Consider the following 18429-nt stretch of genomic DNA (forward strand, 5'->3'; position numbering starts at 1 on the left):
TGATGCTGTATCCCTCCCCCACTGTTCAGTATTCTCCAAGTGGCCTCAACGGCTCTCTCAAAGGATGCAAATGACCAGCTGTCTGCAAGGAGGATCAATCCTTCCGTCCCCCACCATCCAGTCAGAGCTGAAGAAGCTTCTTGGAGGAGAAGTGAAACATCTCCAAAACAAAAACCAGAAAGTCCAGTTGCCTCTTGAAAAAAAGCACCTTTGGACCGAAGGGCTCTCGCACTGTGTCCCTCCGTGGAGAACCTGAAGCGTCTGGTCATTAGTGTGAACAATAGTTTTCATCAGCCTCACTCAATCATTTGTCCAGAATGGTATAGGACAGTGATGACAAACCTTTTCGGCTCTCACGGAAATGTTGCATGCACGCGCGCTCTCCTCATGGCTGCGCTCAGGAAAAGCCAAACCTCTGGGTTCTGGCGCACATGCGCACCCAATGATTAGCTGGCCAGCGCACATGCGCACTGGGTTTTGGCACTGCCGTACATGTGAAGGTCAGCTGAAAGGGGTTGGACTAGAGGACCTCCCAAATCCCTTCCAGCTCTATTATTCTGGTAAACAGATGGAAATGGGAACCACAGCTCAGAATACATAGAGAGCAGTATGCTATCATTACATATGATATATGTAGACAGATTATGGGTAGTTACCCCCAAAGAAGCAAGATGTATAAATTGGCTTCCACGGCGTATAGGTAATCCTCGACGGACGACCCCTCCGGAGCCCCAGCTTTATGTTGCTAAGCGAGACAGGTGTAAAGTGAATGTTTGCCCCATTTGACGACTTTTCTAGCTACCTTTGTTAAGTGAATTGCTGCGGTTGTTACATTAGTAACACAATTGTTGACTTATCAAACCACCATCACCACAACAACCACAAGAAATCAGATTAGCAAGTAACCAGAAAGGCCTGGCTGACCTCCGAGGAGCTCTGACTTATCTCAGTCAGATAAGATAATCGTGTCCTGGAAGAACAAATCTTATCTACTCCAAAGCAATTTCCAGGTACACTGAAAAGCTGGATTTTTTTTTCCTTGTTCCCTAATCAGCAGGTTCTCTCTTTCATTTCTTTGCAGATATGTGGGCTGCTGGTTTTTATCCCGAGGAGAGGCAAGTAGCAGATGCCACCCATCAAAACCCACCCTCCTGCACCCTCACCATTAAGGATCTCCTCCTCTCAAACAACTCTGAAATGGCAAGTATTTCAGTCGTAATAACCGTGATGGGGATATAGAATAGAAGAGTTGGAAACAATAATGCAAAGCATTCAAATAAGAAAGAAATTAGGAGGAGAGAGAGAGAGAGAGAGAGAGAGAGAGAGAGAGAGAGAGAGAGAGAGAGAGAAATAGGAGAGAGGGAGAGAGAGAAAGAGAGAGAGACAGAGAGAGAGGAGAGAGAAAGACAGAGAGATGGAGAGAGGAGAGAGAAAGACAAAGAGGAGAGAGAGAGAGAGGGAGAGCGAGGAGGGAGAAAGATAGAGAACGGAGAGAGAGACAGAGAGAGACAGAGAGGAGAGAGAGAGAAAGACACAGAGAGAGGGAGAAGGGAGAAAGAGAGAGAGAGACGGAGAGAGAGAGAAAGATAGAGAGAGACAGAGAGGAGAGAGAGAGAGACACAGAGAGAGGGAGAGCGAGGAGGGAGAAAGATAGAGAGACAGAGAGAGAAAGAAAGACAGAGAGAGACAGAGAGAGAGGGAGAGAGAGGAGGGAGAAAGCAGAGAGATACAGAGAGGAGAGAGAGAAAGAGAGCACACACACACACACACACACACACACACACACACACACAGATTAATTATCTAAAAACCTTCCCTGTGCCAGAATAACCCCAAACAGATTATTTAATACCTATTCAGGAAACCCTACACCACTTCAGACAAATGGTTATGTAACCTCTTCTTAAAAGCTTCCCGTGTTGGAGCATTCACAACTTCTGGAGGCAAGTTGTGAATATCTAGAAACCCAGTTGATTTTCTTTTACAGTTATTTCTAAGCACACTTGTAGATGCTTTCAACTGAATCCATCTGACTCAGGAAAAAAAAGTAAAGAAAAGAGCAACGAATATGATAAGAGGGCTGGAGGCTAAAACATAGGAAGAATTGGTGGTTCCTAGCTCAATAGCAGTAACTCTGAGAGGGATCTTGTAGTGGACAATCACTGAGCCAGCTGTGGGCAGCAGCTGCCAAAAAAGCCAACACAGTTCTAGGCTGCATCAACAGAGGGATAGAATCAAGATCACGTGAAGGGTTAATACCACTTTATAATGCCTTGGTAAGGCCACACTTGGAATATTTGCATCCAGTTCTGGTCCCCATGATGTAGAAAAGATGTTGAGATTCAAGAAAGAGTGCAGAGAAGAGCAACAAAGAGGATTAGGGGACTGGAGGCGAAAACATAGGAAGAACGGTTGCAGGAACTGGGTATGTTTAGCTTAAGAGAAAGAAGGACTAGGGGAGACAGGATAGCAGTCTTCCAATATCTCAGGGGTTGCCACAAAGAAGAGGAACTCAAGCTATTCTCCAAAGCACTTGAAGGTAAAACAAGAAGCAATGGGTGGAAACTAATCAAGGAGAGAAGCAACTTAGAACTGAGGAGAAACGTCCTGACAGTGAGAACAATTAATCAGTGGAACAGAAGTTGCCTCCGGAAGTTGTGAATGCCCCAACACTGGAAGTTCTAAAGAAGATGTTGAGCAACCATTTGTCTGAAATGGTGTAGGGCTGTGATGGCGAACTTATGGCATGGGTGCCAGAGGTGGCACACACAGCCCTCTCTGTGGACACGCACACCATAGCCAGCTTCTCTTCTGGTTTCTGGCATGCCAGTGAGTTTTTGTGGGCACTGGAGTGCTGGACAATTGCCTCAAAATGTGACACAAAAGGGCCCAAACCAGCCAAAAAAGGGCCTGAAAACAGGGGGGAAAACAGCCTGGGAAATGGCCCCAAAGTGGCCCCAAAACAGGCCATTTCCTGGGCTGTTTTCAGGCCGTTTGTCTGACCGTTTTGGGGGCATTTTTCGGACCAAAAACGGCCTGAAAACCACCCCCAAAATGGCTGGAAGAACAGCACAAACAGCCAAAAAACAGGCATGAGCGCACCAGCCAGCTGGTCTTCAGGTTTTCGGCGCTCCACAGGTGCACACATGTACACACATTCCATTTGCCATCACTGGTCTAGGGTTTCCTGCTTGACCAGGGGGTTGGACTAGAAGACCTCCAAAGTCCCTTCCAACTCTGTTATTCCATGTTCTATGATGGGGATATCTAGAAACCCCGTTTATTTTTTTATTTTTTTATGGCTACTTCATTCTTCCCTTGTGACGTTCTAGCACCATCAGGCTATCAACTGCTCAGGGATGAGACAAGGCCCGGGGACCTGCCAGGAGCTGGTGCTGACTGAGGATGAGAAAAAATTGCTGACGAAGGAAGGTGTGATGCTTCCCACCCAGCTGCCTCTCACCAAGGTAAACCACGTTTCGGCTGTAGTTTTTTCTCAAATAAAACCTTGGAGAGCAGGGATTGCGACCCCAATTCAACCCAACGTTTGCATCGCTGAGTAAGACCATCGCTCAGCGAGTTTTGTCCCATTGTACAATGTATTTGCCACAGCTATTAAGGGGACCATGCAGTCGTTAAGGGAATGATGCCATCATTAAGCAAATCTATTAGTCTTCTCATTGTTCCTGTCACTCATCTCCTCCCACTTTTGACTGCAGGACTGTTAACTTTATGGGTTGTATCCTTAAGATTTATATTGATATGGACTGTTTCCTGATTGCTTATTTGTACCCTATGACGATCATTAAGTGCTGTACCTTATGATTCTTGATGAATGTATCTTGTCTTTTTATGTACACTTAGATCATATACACCAAAGACAAATTCCTTGTGTGCCCAATCACACTTGGCCAATAAAGAATTCTATTCTGTTCTGTTCTATTCTATTCTATTCTATTCTATTCTATTCTATTCTATTCTAATATTCTATTCTTCTACTCTACTCTACTCTACTTTATTATTCTATTCTATTCTATTCTTCTACTCTATTCTACTCTACTCTATTCTATTCTACTCTACTCTATTCTACACTACTTTACTCTACTCTACTCTACTCTACTCTACTCTACTCTACTCTTCTATTCTATTCTATTCTATTCTATTCTATTCCATTTCATTCTGTAATTCTATTCTACTCTACTCTACTCTACTCTTCTACTCTACTCTATCCTACTCTACTCTAATCTATTCTATTCTATTCTAGTCGCCCCCCCCCCCCAATGACTTCGCTTATGGGAAGCCAGCTGAGAAGGTTACAGATGGTGACCATGTGACCCGATAGTGCAGCTGTCATAAGTCCATGCCAAGTGGCCAAATTTGGATCTTGTGACCATGGGGATGCTGCAATGGTCGTAAGTGTGAAATCTGGTCATAAGTCACTTTTTACAGTGCCGTTATAACTTCGAATAATCTGGAAAAGCAGGGATTGCTAACGAATACGGGTAGTCCTCGACGTATGACCACGCTGGTCATATTTCTGTTGCTACGTAAGAGTTGTTCAATGAGCTTTGCCACATTTTTACAACCTTTCTTGCCATGGTTGTTAAGGGAATCCCTGGGGTTGTTAAGTCACTAACATGGTTGTTAAGTGACTCTTGGTTCCTCTTTGACTTTGCTTGTCCAAAGGGGGATCCTATGCCCTTTGGAGACTGCAATGGTCATAAGTATGAGTCGGTTGCCAAGCATCGAAATTTTGATTGTACAATCATGGGGATACTACATAGGTCGTAAGTGTGAAAAATGGTCATTAGTCGGTTTTTTTCAGTGCTATTGTAGCTTTCAATGGCTACTAAATGAACTGCGGTAAGTCGAGGGCTCTCTGTAGAATGAGAAATTCATTCATTTTTAAAATAAAGAACTTCGGTCACGGCACATTGTTTCACAAACGGACCAAAAACTCTTCAAATTTGATGTATAAAAACGGATATGGCTAAAAAGAAAACAAATAGCTAGAGTGGCTCTCTTTGCATCGGCAGTATGAGGAACGCGTCCTCAAGAAGATCCGACGAAAGATCCGGAACAAGCAGTCCGCGCAGGAAAGTCGCAAGAAACGGAAGGAATACATCGATGGATTAGAAAGCCGGTAGGTTCATTTTTCCCTTCCTCGTTTTGAGCTGGATCTGATCATCAACAAACTAGGTTAGAACATGGATGAAGGTTAGGATTAGGGCAGTGGTGACATCTAATTCCCCCCCCCCCCTTGGTTCTGTAGGCGTGGCTTGGTGGTGATGGGGGGTCATGTGACTGGGTGGGCGTGGCCAACTTTTTTTTTTCACTTTCAGCTATTTTTTTAGCTTTTTAAAGCATTTTTCCCTGCCGGTTCGCCCAAAGGGGCTTTGAAAAAAGCTTCTGATGATCGCGCAGCTCACAGCTGAGCCACAAGATTCTCGGAAGCTTTTTTTGTTTGTTTGTTTGTTTTGTTTTTATTGGATTTATATGCCGCCCTTCTCCCAAAGGACTCAGGGCAGCGTACAACATTAAAAAACACACATCCCGAAAGTTAAAAAGAAATTAAATATATATCCAAAAAAAAAACAACAAATTTTATAGAACAATACATTTAAAAAATGAGTTAAAATTAACAGGCCAGGCCGGCTTGCTACCGGTTCACAGAACCAAGGACAATTGTCCCTACCGATTCAACCGAACCGGTCCAAACCGGGAGGATTTCACCCCTGGGTTAAGGTTAACTAACACACATATTTGAAGACAGATTTTGTAGAAAAAACATTGGTGAGATTTTTAGGCACCATCGTGATCCATCCTCTTGGGAGTGGTACGGTGGCCTAGAGGTGGCGCTCCCGCCTGACCGTCAGGAGGCTGTGAGTTCGATCCTAGGGAGAGGCAAATATTTCTCTCTCTGGACACATTGAAAATATATCTGCTGAAAAAAAAACTCTGCATTGGCGACAGGAAAGTCATCTGGCCAGGAAACACCCAGCTCCATTCAGTTGCCCAAACTCCACCCTGCGAGGGATTATGGGATCATTAAAAGAGGATCATCATCATCATGAACCAGGGGTGAAATGCTACCAGTTCGGACCAGTTTGCCCAAACCGGTAGTAAAAAATGCTACCAGTTCAGGCAAACTGGTATTTCCGACAATGAGCTGGGCAGTGATTAGCTGTGATTTGTGATTTATATTAGCCAGAATCATCGGATTTTCTGTTTTCTAGCTAATCTAAATCTCCCTCCTGCTCGCTGTCCTACTTAGCTTTGCAGACTCGGAAGACTTCAGAATGTTCTGTTTTTTTAACGCTGCGCAGGCGCGCGGGCTCAGTAACAGACTCGCCGAACCGGTAGTAGACCTCAGAGGATTACACCGCTGTCATAAACCATTCTCTTGATTGTAAACTTCCAGTATTTGAGGGGCTGCCCCAAAGAGGAGGGGTGTCAATTTATTTTTCAAAGTACCAGACGGCAAACAAGAAACGATGGATGGAAATCAATCAACCTGGAATTAAGTGAGAACAATTACTGTATTTTTCGCAGTATGAGCATCTTTCTCTTCCAAGAAAAAAGGGTGAAAATCTGGGTGCGTCTTATACACTGAATACAGCATTTTTGGCCTATCGACACCCTGCCCCCTTTGCAAAAAATGGACCTGAAGAGGGTTTGGGAGGCTTGCAAAGTGATCCTGGGGGCTGGGGAGGGCAAAAATGAGCAAAAAAATTGACCGTTTTTGCTCGTTTTTGCCCGCTCAGCCCCCAGGAGCACTCTAGCAGCCTCCCAAAGCCTCTGCATGCCCCCCCCTTTTTTTGCAAAAAAACCGAGGCGTACAGAGGGTTCGGGAGGCCTGCGGGGTGCAAAAACTTTTTTTTTTACTTTACCTCTTCAAAATCATGGTGCCTCTTATACTCCGATGCGTCTTATAGTCCGAAAAATACGGTAATCGGTAGTACAGCTCGCCACTAGAAGTTGTAGATGCTTCATCACTGGAGGTTTTCAAGAAGAGACTGGACATCCCCTAGTCTGAAATGGTAGAGGGCCTTCAGCGTGAGCAGGGAGCTGGAGTAGAGGACCTCCAAAGTCCCTTCCAGCTCTATTCTGATTGATCGATTGATCAGTTCCTCCTTCCTACGAATTACTTCAGGCCGGAAAACTTTAAAAGGTGAATAAACCACCTGGGAATAAACCATTTCCTCCCGGTTTCACCTCTGTTGGCGTTTTCCTTTTCAGGATGTCGGCTTGCACAGCTCAGAATCAGGAGCTTCAGCGGAAAGTGGTACATCTGGAGAAGCAGAACTTGTAAGTTGTCCACCGCATCGGGTGTTTTGGCAATGCGGCCGTTTGGTGATGTTTCCCAATAAGCCTGAATACAGGTAGCCCTTGACTTATGACCACGATTTGGAGCAGAATTTCCTTCGCTAAGCAAGGCCGTTTGTTCCGCGGGTTGCGCCCAATTTCAGGCCCTTTTGTTTTGCCACCGTCGTTAAATGAATCCGGCTCCTCCCACTGGCTCGGCTGGTCAGAAGACGGCTGAGAAGGTCCCACATGGCGATCACGTCACCCCGGGACTCTGCAACCGTCCTAAACACCGATTGCCAAGCATTTGAATTTTGATTGTGTGACTGTGAGGATGCCGCAACGGTCGTAAGTGCGAGGACCCGTTGTGCGCTGCTCTTCTCAGTGCCGTTGTAACTTCAAACGGTTGCAAAACGAAAGTTGTACGTTGAGGGCTGCCTGTATGCAGAGCACACATACATTGAAACCACCGGTTCAATTTCATATTCTGGATTTTCCTCCAAAGTTCACATTTAAATGGAACGTAAACTTTAAGCAACGACTCACCACGGGAGGGAATCAAAGATCCAGGATGGGACATCTCACCACGTCCAACTCACCGGGGTCAACCAGTTGCAGGAATGCCCAAAGTCTCCACAGGACAACTTCCTGCGAGACAATTCGGCAATTTTATTTCATTATTTAAAACCATTTTTCAAAAATGCTTTTGATTTTTGTCCTTCGCGTTTCGTTTCGCTCCTTCTTTTGGGTCCTTTCTCTAACGATTCCGGGCCAACATTTCCCCCCCCCCCCCCCCGAGATGACATCATTTTTGTCCGGGGGCAAGGTATCCCGCAGGAAAGTTTTACTACCGCTATATAAACCCTAGTAAGGCCACAGCTGGAATAATTGCATCCAGTTTTGGTCAACCCAGTACATAAAAGATATTGAGACTTTGGAAAAAGTGCAGGGAAGAGCAAGGAAGGTGATCAAAGGGCTGGAGACCAAAACTTAGGAAGAACAGTTGCAGGAACCAACAGGTGTGGATAGACTAAAGAAAAGAATGACTAGAGGGGGTGGGCATGATTGCAGTCTTCCAGTCTTTGAGTGGCTGCCCCAAAGAAGAGGGAGTCAAGCTATTCTCCAAAGCGTCAGAAGGCAGGACAAGAAAACTTATCAAGGAGAGAAGCAACCTGGAATTAAGGAGAAACTTCCTGACAGTGAGGACAATTCACCAGTGGGACTGCTTGCCACCAGAGGTTGTGAATGCCCCAACACTGGAGGATTTTAAGAAGAGATTAGACAACCATTTGTCTGAAATGGTGTAGGTTCTCCTGCTTGAGCAGGGGGCTGGACTAGACGACCTCCAAGGTCCCTTCCAGGTCATTCTACTCTACAGATTTCAAAGATGGCCGTGGCCATCCCCTGGTGAGTTGCCTGTGGCGAGATGTCCTAGACCAGTGGTTCCCAACAGGGGGGCAATGGTGATTTTTACAGGGGGCAATTTGAACCTTGCTCAAATTCTCCAAGGCACCTGAGGGTAGAACAAGAAGCAATGGGTGGAAACTAATTAAGGAGAGAAGCAACTTAGAACTGAGGAGAAATTTCCTGACAGTTAGGTTTAGGTTTAGGTTTTATTAAATTTATAGACCGCCCCCTCTCCCCACAGGGACTCGGGGCGGTGTACAGACCGTTCGTGTATAAAACAACAAAACATAACATAAAACATCAGACAAAACAACGCACACATACCGTCTGTATATACAACCCAAACTAATTAAATAATTAAAAACAATTCTAAAACCAGTTTAAAACCCCAAAATTTAAAATTTAGAAAGCCATCCAGGAAGGTCAGTAGTGGGTGTTCCCTGTAAGTACAATTACAATTACAATTAGGCCAGGCCGGCTAATCGAAACAGCTGGGTCTTGAGTTTCTTGCGGAAGGAGCGGAGATCCGAGGTGGTTCTAATATGGGGGGGGGGGGGGAGGTCGTTCCAGAGGGTTAGAACAATTAATCAGTGGAACAGAAGTTGCCTCCAGAAGTTGTGAATGCCCCAACACTGGAAGTCTTTAAGAAGATGTTGGATAGCCATTTGTCTGAAACGGTATAGGGTTTCCTGCCTAGGCAGGGGGTTGGACTAGAAGGCCTCCAAGGTCCCTTCCAACTCTACTATTGTATTGTATTGTAAATCAGGTTAATGGCCTTTTAGGCTTCCTCTGCATGAGTAGAGTTTACTTTTTGAGTAAAGTAAGAATTAGATGTCACAGAGCCACATCAGGATTTTAGAGATGCTCAGGTGGAGCATGGCCAAAAAAAAGGGTTGGGAACCACTGTCCTAGACCCATAACGATGAGCTATTCCACAGCAGCCTTGTTTCTTTCCTGGCCATTCCCCCATGCCCCAGTACCCACCAGTGGGCTTGGCATTCACTGAATCAATAGAAGAAATTCTGCCCTTGTTAAATTTCCTGAATTCACTCTCTGCCCCTCAAAAACCTGACCCTAACCTGGAGCCTTCTTCATCTTCTCCTCCTCCTCCTCCTCCTCCTCTTCCCTAGGTCTCTTCTGCAACAGCTAAAGAAGCTCCAGTCCATCGTGATGCAATCCAGCGGCAAAGCTGCGCAAACCAGCACCTGCGTGGCGGTATGTCAGGCCTTGTTTATATGCGTGCGTGCGCAGATACAGGGAGTCCTTAGCTTATGGCTACAATTGATCCCCAATGGCTGTCGCAAAGTGAGACAGGGGTCATGTAAGTTTCACCCCACCCGAGAGTCCTGGGCTTGCGACCAAATTGAGCGCCCAATTTCTGTTCGCTAAGCAAGACGAGTCACGTGAGTGTCATCCTCCCCCGCCCCCCCACTTGACGAGGTTTCTTGCCACCATCGTTAAGGGCATCACTGCAGCCCCTAATTTAGTCGCACGGTTGTAAAGTGAACCTGGCATCTCCGTGGATTTTGCCCATCGGAAGGTCACCAAAGGGGGTCGTGTGACCGCAGAACACTTCAACCGTCATAAATACGAGTCAGTGGCCCAACGTCCGAATTTTGATCACGTGACCATAGAGATGTTGGCATGGTCGTAAGTGTGAAAAGTGGTCGTAAGTCACTTTTTTTCAGGGCTGTCGCAACTTTGAACGGTCACTAAAGGAAATGTTGTAAGTCAAGGATTTCCTGAATTGAAATACTGGTGCTTAACCATTATTTCTCTTTTTTTTCATGCACTTTAGCATGAGAGAGCTTCTAAAATAGTGGTTTTCTGAAAGTTGGCACTTTGGATATATGTCAGGGGTGTCCAAACTTGGGAACTTTTAAGACTTGTGGACTTCAACTCCCAGAATTCCCCAGCCAGCATGGCTGGCTGGGGAATTCTGGGAGTTGAAGTCCACAAGTCTTAAAGTTCCCAAGTTTGGACACCCCTGGATTAAATCAACATGGCTGGCAGGGGAATTCTGGGAGTTGAAGTCCCCCTGTCTTAAAGCCGCTAAGGTTAAAAACACTCAAATTAGATGGCAAAAAAATAATAAACTATTCATATTAATGAATCAAAAAATACAAGTAGTCCTCGACTTAACAACCATTTGTTTAGTGATCATTCAAAGTCACAACGGCACCGGAAAAAAAGCATTTGGGGACAGTTTTTCACACTTACAACCGTTGCATCATATCCAGTCACGTGATCAAAATTCGGACATTTGGCAACTGGTTCACATTTATGACTGTTGCAGTGTCCCGGGATCCCCTTTTGCGACCTCCTGATAAGCAAAGGCAACGGAGAAGCCAGATTCACATAACAACTGTGTTACTGACTTAACGATGGCAATGATTCACTTAACAACTGTGCCAAGAAAAACAAGACCGTCTTGCTTAGCAATGGAAATTGTGGGCTCAACTGTGTTCATAAATCGAGGACTACCTGTACTCTCAATGGCCTTACTGTGAGCCCAATGAACCTGTGACTTTGGTCTGATTTTATGCAGGCCTAGATGTTGTCCGTCCACAAGTCTTAAAGTTCTCAAGTTTGGAGATCCCTGATATATGTGGATTTTTTTTTTACAGCCATTTTTGGACCATCCCACAATAATCGACAACATTTTTGTTGGTTTCCAGTGTTAACTTCTGCTTCTTGGCACCAAAAAACAAAAAAAGCCCATTGGGGAAAATAGATTTAAATAGACATTCCCAATTCCACATATGTTTTAGTCTCCAGTCCCCTAAAGGAAGAAGAACAGAACACAGATAATCCTCAACGTACAACCACAACGGAACCCCAAAATTTATGTGGTTAAGTGAGAAATTTGTTAAGTCAGTTTGCTCCATTTTTGCAACTTCTCTCGCCACGTTTGTTAAGTAAATCCCGGCAGTTCTTAAATGAGTAACACGGTTGTTAAGTGAGTCTGGTTCTCCCCCCCCTTGAGTTTGCTTGTCAAATGGTCGCAAAAGGGGATCATGTGACCCGGGACATTCATAAGTGTGAGTCAGTTGTCAAGCATCTGAACGTCCACCGCGTGTCCACGGGGATAATGCAACGGTTGTTAAGTGTGAAAAATGGTCACGTCCCTTTTTTCAGTTGTAACTTTGAACGGTCACTAAATAAAGTCGAGGACTACCTGTAATAACAGAAGAACAGAGTTGGAGGGGACCTTGGAGGTCTCCTAGTCCAACCCCCTGCTCGAGAAATATACCAGCGTCTTTTTAATGTCCTCCTCAGGTCTTGCTTCTCTCCTTCGTCCTGATCGTCTTCCCGTCCATCGGCCCTTTCACCAGCAAGAAAGCCGAGACTGCAGGTGACTTCGTACCTGTGCGAGGTGAGTAAGGGGGCTGTGTAGGCGGGTGGGCACCTGGGCAGAGGAGGCACAGAATCGCTCTCTCTCAGCCTCAAATCCTTGGCATCATCATAGGCAAAAGGTTGATGATTAATCCTGTCGAAGAGCCCAACGTCTGTAGAGATTCTCAGTCATCCAAGGTCATGGTTGTCCCAGAGGTGCTTTTTTCAGGAGGCAACTGGACTTTCTCGTTTTTTTCTTTTTGAAGACGTTTTGCTTCTCATCCAAAAAGCTTCTTCAGCTCTGACTGGATGGTGGGGAATGGACTTTTAGCTGTGCAAGCCAAAGGCAACTTCTTTTCAATGGGTGGATTGTTCTCACTGTCAGAAAATAGCTCCTTAATTCCAGGTTGAATCTCTCCCGGGTCAGTTTCCATCCATTGTTCCTCGTCTGGCCTTCAGGTGCTTTGGAAAATAGCTTGACCCCCTCCTCTCTGTGGCAGCCCCTCAAATATTGGAAGACTGCTGTCATGTCTCCCCTGGTCCTTCTCTTCACTAGGCTAGCCATGCCCAGTTCCTGCATCAGTTCATCGTATGTTTTAGCCAGTGACGTGCGGTGAGGTTTATGGCTGGCGAGGCACTGACCCAGTGGTGGGTTTCAAATTTTTTTAGACTTGTGGACTTCAACTCCTAGAATTCCACAGCCAGGCATGCTCAGTTCTGATTTAAAGCAACAGCATTTGTTTTTCTCCTTTGCGAAAGAAGATTCCTTCTTTCTTTTTCTTCTCCCTTCCCCCCTTCCACCCTCTCTCCCTCCCTCCCCCCTCTCTCAAACACACACACACACACACACACACAAGTTGGATTGGACTACACACACTTTCCCCCAGCCCCGGAACGATCCAGCCCAGCTTCACTGATTACAGGTTTGAAAGGGCAACGTGGCTCTGCCTGCAATCAAACTACACTTTGAAGTGTGAAGTTTGAATTCCTCCCCCTCCCTCCGACCCAAACGTACCTTTTCCAGCTGTTTCAGAGAGGATTTCAACTCTGCTCTTGCCTCGGGTCCTCTGAAGAAGCCCCGCCCAAAAGAGCGCCCTCTACTATGAGGCAGGAGAACTGCATGCCTCACCTACGTCAGGAATTTTTAGGCTTTTAACCCTTGCTTAACTCTGCTCGAGTGATCATAAAACGCCTAAAGTCAGACTAGATGAGGCATGCAGTTCTCCTGCCTCATAGTAGAGGGTGCTTTTTTAGAGGCTTTTTAAAACAGTTAAGCAGAGTCATCCACGGTGAGACAGCAACTAGCTCAGCCTGACCTCGGCTCTCGCCTTTTTCCTTTTACATTTTTTTTTCTTTTCATGATGACAGTGGTGAGGCTGTGCCTCCCCTGCCTCACCTGACTGCACGTCACTGGTTTTAGCCTCCAGTCCCCTAATCATCCTGGTTGCAGATTAGTAAGTGTTGGAAGAAATGCCCTTCTGGGTTCAGTTCCAAGTGGGGAAAAAGACACTGGATTCATGGAAGTTGCTTGGAAAGAAGGTTTATTGATGATGGACAGGGCCACATGGTTGGAGGTCCTGGGCAAAAAAGGGAAGAGATGCTGAGAGTACCTGAGCTTTATACTCTCTCTGGGCTTTTGAATTTGAGCTTGAGTATTCTGATTGGACTCCCATGGGGCCATGCAGGGTCCCAGGCTTGGTTGAGCCTTGCTGGGTGATGTAATCTTCCCAGGTGCCATGTGGTGAGATGGGTAGAGGGCTTTGGGGGATTCCTACTATGGCTCTGCCCTGAAGGAGATAGATCTTTGTTTTGTAGAATAGACTGGCTCAGGCTTTAATGGCCCATTGACAAAGGGGTGGTGGGGGTGAGTTTCTGCCTCCCTTTTAGGGGGAAATATTCTGCCCTTTTAATATTTCCTAAAATATCTCATTTTCCTAGGAGAGGGGTGGGTGCTGACTTCCTACGTAGGAAAGGCAGAAGATACCTTAAGACTCGGTCCTTTGCAAGTCGCCCGATCCTCTGTGCATGTCACCCATGCTCCGTGTGTCTCCTTCCCTCCCAGTTTTTTCTAGATCCCTCAACAACGATGCATCATCTAGAATCGCCCATGCCCTGGGCAAGGAGGCCGAGCAGAGCGCCAAGGAGAACGTCTGGAAGGAGCCAGCTCACCAGGCCCACAATGCCCCCAGCACCTTGATCAGAGACCTCTTGGGGCTCCAGAAGCAGGGAGAGGCCCTGCCGGATAACCACACCGAGGTCTTCGCAGAAGGCGGCAGTCCTGCCCCTTTGGAAGGACTCAGGCCCGAGGTTCCCTATCCGGGCGTGAATTTGACCTCGGTGGCCTGGACTGAATCGGAGCAGCCTGGAAATGGGGTCTTGGAACAAACGGAGGAGCTGTGACCTTCCATCCGGCTGCTTCCTCTCCCCTCACTGGTCCCGTGGGGACTCAACCAGGAAGGGGAATGGGGAGGCTGTGTGTATGTGTGTGTGCAGCCGGATTGCGTCTCTCCTACTTAGCGGGACGGGAACAATGTGGACGAGAGTCACAGAGTGAGAGAGCAAGGGGGCTGAATCAGTGGTGGGATTCCAATTTTTTTACTACCGGTTCTGTAGCCGTGGCTTGGTGGGCATGGTGTGGCAGGGGAAGGATATTGCAAAATCCCCACTCCATGGGAAGGACACTGTAAAATCTCCGTTTCCACCCCACTCCAGGGGGAAGGGTACTGCAAAATCCCCATTCCCTCCCCACCCCACCAACCTGCTTTCCAGGGCAAAAAAAGAAGATCCGCTGGGCGGGGCCAGCCTATTTGCCGGTTCTCTGAACTACTCAAAATTTCCGCTACCGGATCTCCAGAACCTGTCAGAACTGGCTAAATACCACCTCTCGGTGTATTTAGGGACCCTCTGAAAAAGACAAGCCGAGGCCCGGCTCCCCTCTTCCATGTTTAAATCCAGGGGGAGGAGGGAATTATCCAGGATGGGGTGGGAGTCTGTAATGTAGTTGTGAATCCTTCAGGGTTGTTGCAAAGTGTGTCACACCCGACATCCCTCGTAGAACTAAGGGCTTTCAGTGTTTTTTATTACGGGGAAGATGGCGTTTGAAAATTGATATTTTTTTTGTATCCCCCCCCTTGCCCCTCCCCCGAGCTTTTTGGCTCCTTGAGATTTCTGTTCATCTGGTTTGCAGTGAGGATGAGTGAAAAAAATGTTCTTTTTTTGTAAAGGGGGGGGGAAGCTGAAATGTAGGTATATGGTTGCCCCTAACAGCGTTGCACCATCCGAAGTACAGGCAGTCCTCGAGTTACCGCCGCAATGGACTCCCCAGAATTTCTGCGGCTGAATTTGAAACATTTAAGCGGGTTTGCCCCATTTTACGATTTTTCTTGCTGCCGTTGCCAAGCGAACCACTGCACTAGTTAAGTTAGTAACACGGTGATTGAGTGAATTTGGCTCCCCCCATTGGCTTGGCTCGTCTGAAGGTCGCAAAAAGGGAATCGCGTGACCCCAGGACACTGCAACCATCATAAATATGAGTCCATTGTCAAGCATCGGAATGTAAATCATGGGACGCTGCAACAGTCATAAGTGTGAAAAAGTGACCTTTAAGTCGCGGACTACCTGTGTAATCTTTCCGGCGAAGGGTTAAGAGTTCAGAAAAGAGAGCAAAGGTTCATCTCAATCATTGCTATCTTTGTTTGGGGAAAAAAAACCTTAATCAGGAATATAAAATGTAATCTGCCTCTATAAGAAACCGAGAACGAATGCAGAAAGAGAAAAGGGTGTGTGTGTGTGGGAGTTATTTCTTCTCTTCTGTTCAGGTGGCCTCGGCTGCGTCTTGCACGGTCGATTATGTAAGGAAGCAGGCAGCCTTCAGGCAAGCTCAAAACAGCTTTGGGAGGCATCTGTTCGGATTATTTTCTTCGCGTTCCGTGAACTGCCGCTTTCGGCCCCCACGGTTTGGCTGCTTTCCCTTCTAAGGCGTCAGCGTGGCGCGGGTTTTTTCCCCCTGACACGTGACAGCTTCCAAGGATGAAATCCAAGTACTGAAGCCAGCTCAGAAGTTTCACTTCTCTCAGATGTCCTCCTAGTTCTAACTTCCTGATTTCTTTCCTGGGAGAGCAGCTTCAGATCTATTGGGGTAGTGTGAATGGCCTTGTGGGGGGGAAGGAGGGAAGGGATGAAATCCAAGTTCCGAAGCCAGCTCAGAAGTTTCGCTTCTCTCAGATGTCCTCCTAGTTCTAACTTCCTGATTTCTTTCCTTTTCTGGGAGAGCAGCCTCGGATCTATTGGGGTAGTGGGAATGGCCTTGTGGGGGGGAAGGAGGGGAAAAGATGCTGCCTAAGGAGCGGTTAGATAAGAGAGGCTACAGCAGAGGTGGTATTCAGCCGGTTCAGGTCGGTTTGTCCAAACCAGTAGTGGAAATCACGGGCGGGCTCACCCACCTGCCCCAGCTCTATGCCATCCTATTTAGGCACGTTTTCAAGCCAAAGCGCATGCATGGAAGGCTGGGTGCGCATTCACATTTGTGAACCGGTAGGGAAAGTAAGTTAATATCCCCCCTGGACTACAGCCTGCAGTTGCATAGCAGGTGGAGAATGAGGCTCAGAAGGGACCCTCCCTAAGTTCTCAGGCTGTAAAAAGGGGGGGGGGAATGCTGCCTGGGGAAGTCAGATAAGAGAGGGCTTAGCCTGCAGTTGCATAATGAGTGGAGAAAAAGAAGGGACCCTTCCTAAGTTCCGGGGGGGGGGGGGAGCTGCCTAGGGAATAGATAAGAGACGGCTTAGCCTGCAGCTCCTTAACGGGTGGAGAAAAAGACACAGAAGGGACCCTCCCTAGTTTCTCAGGTTGTTAAAAGGGGCGGGGGAGAAAAGCTGACCAGGGAACAGTCAGATAAGAGACAGCTTAGCCTTCAGCTCCATAATGGGTGGAGAAAAAGAAGGGACCCTCCCTAAGTTCCAAGGCTGTAAAGGGGGGGGGGGGAGAGAAGCTGCCTAGGGAACAGTCAAATAAGAAACAGCTTAGCCTGCAGCTCCATAACGGATGGAGAAAGAGACTCTCCCTAGTTTCTCAGGCTGTTAAAAGCAGGGGTGGTGGTGGTGGTGAGAAAAACTGACCAGGGAACCGTCAGATAAGAGAGGCTACAGCCAGCAGCTGGAGAAGGAGACTCAGAAGGGACTTTCCCTAAGTTCCCAGGCTGTAAAAAAGAGGAGGGGGAAGAAAAGCTGCCTGGGGAACAGTTGGATAAAAGAGGGCCTAGCCTGCAGCTCCATAATGGGTGCAGAAAAAGACCCAGAAGGGACCCTCCCTAAGTTCTCGGGCTGTAAAAGAGACGGCAGGTGTTTGTACTTTCAGACTTGCACGATTTTGCTAATACAGCTTTATAAATAAAGTAGAAACAGCTGGTCTGGTCATGTTTCCTCTCTGATCTGCCTGGTAAGGCTGACAGCCCCGGTCTAATATGATCTAGCACAACTAAGGAAAAGGCTTGTAGTAGCAGGAATGGGAGGATCCGGAGTCTTGATCTGGACGACGGAGGAGGAGGGGAGTCTGCACGATATAGTAAGAAAACAGTAAACATGTCTGGGGAACGTGTGGAGCTTTGTACACCATCCTCATCCTCATCCTGAGTTGTTGAGCACATCCTCCGGTCAGCCGTGAGTACCTACTGAGCCCTGCTGAGCTGACTTTGAGCGATTGGGGGACGGTTTGGGATCAGAAACTGCGACATGGATCCCTTTGCAGACCTGAGATAGCAGCAGCCGGAAAACGAAGAACCGAGATAACGCGTACGCCCGTTTACGTGTACAATAAATGATTTGAGTTAAAGCGAATGATTCATCAGCTGACGGATTGGATTTATTGATATCTTTCCCCATAAAGACTGCAGTTGAAAAGAAGAAGGGGTAGAAAAGAAGAAGTGGGCCAAACAAGAGGGAGGGAGGGACCCAGAGCGGGAAATGGGGCACAAATTAAGACTTAATAAATGACCCAAAGGTTCTTTTTTTCCAAGAGGCAACTGGACTTCCTGGTTTTTCTTTTGAAGACGTTTCGCTTCTCATCCAAGAAGCTTCTTCAGTTCTGACTGGATGGTGAGGAAGGATTTATACTCCTTGCAGACAGCTGGTCATTTGCATCCTTTGAGAGAGTCCTTGAGGCCACTTGGAGGTTTGTCTGTGTCCTCGGGGTCACCTGAGTGGTGCAAATGGGTGGGGAGCCACCTTGGAACTGCTGAAAGAACCGTTATGGATTGGAGATAGATGTTGTATCCTCGCCCTCTGTTGAGGGTTCTTCAAATGACCTCAAAGGCTCTGGATTTATACTCCTTGCAGACAGTTGGTCATTTGCATCCTTTGAGAGTCCACGAGACCATTTGGAGAACCC

The 18429-nt window shown here is 46.9% G+C and overlaps 1 protein-coding gene across 2 annotated transcripts in view; it reads left to right on the top strand.

Moving 5' to 3' along the window:
* CREB3L3 (cAMP responsive element binding protein 3 like 3) overlaps positions 1-17871 on the top strand; it is a 30132-nt gene extending 12261 nt beyond the window's left edge. The window contains exons 4-10 of one of the 2 annotated variants that reach the window (XM_081941497.1): positions 1082-1200; positions 3342-3467; positions 5037-5143; positions 7240-7308; positions 9843-9927; positions 11992-12088; positions 14111-17871. In XM_081941497.1, the coding sequence (XP_081797623.1) occupies positions 1082-1200; positions 3342-3467; positions 5037-5143; positions 7240-7308; positions 9843-9927; positions 11992-12088; positions 14111-14448 (941 nt within the window). In that variant the 3' untranslated portion in view covers positions 14449-17871. Of the gene's footprint in view, positions 1-1081; positions 1201-3332; positions 3468-5036; positions 5144-7239; positions 7309-9842; positions 9928-11991; positions 12089-14110 lie in introns of both variants that reach the window. The other variant, XM_081941496.1, reaches the window with a different exon arrangement.
* Positions 17872-18429: the final 558 nt, after the last annotated feature.

Source organism: Natrix helvetica (genome assembly GCF_964273705.1).
Source record: "Natrix helvetica genome assembly, chromosome: 1".
In the NCBI taxonomy this organism is placed as follows: domain Eukaryota; kingdom Metazoa; phylum Chordata; class Lepidosauria; order Squamata; family Natricidae; genus Natrix; species Natrix helvetica.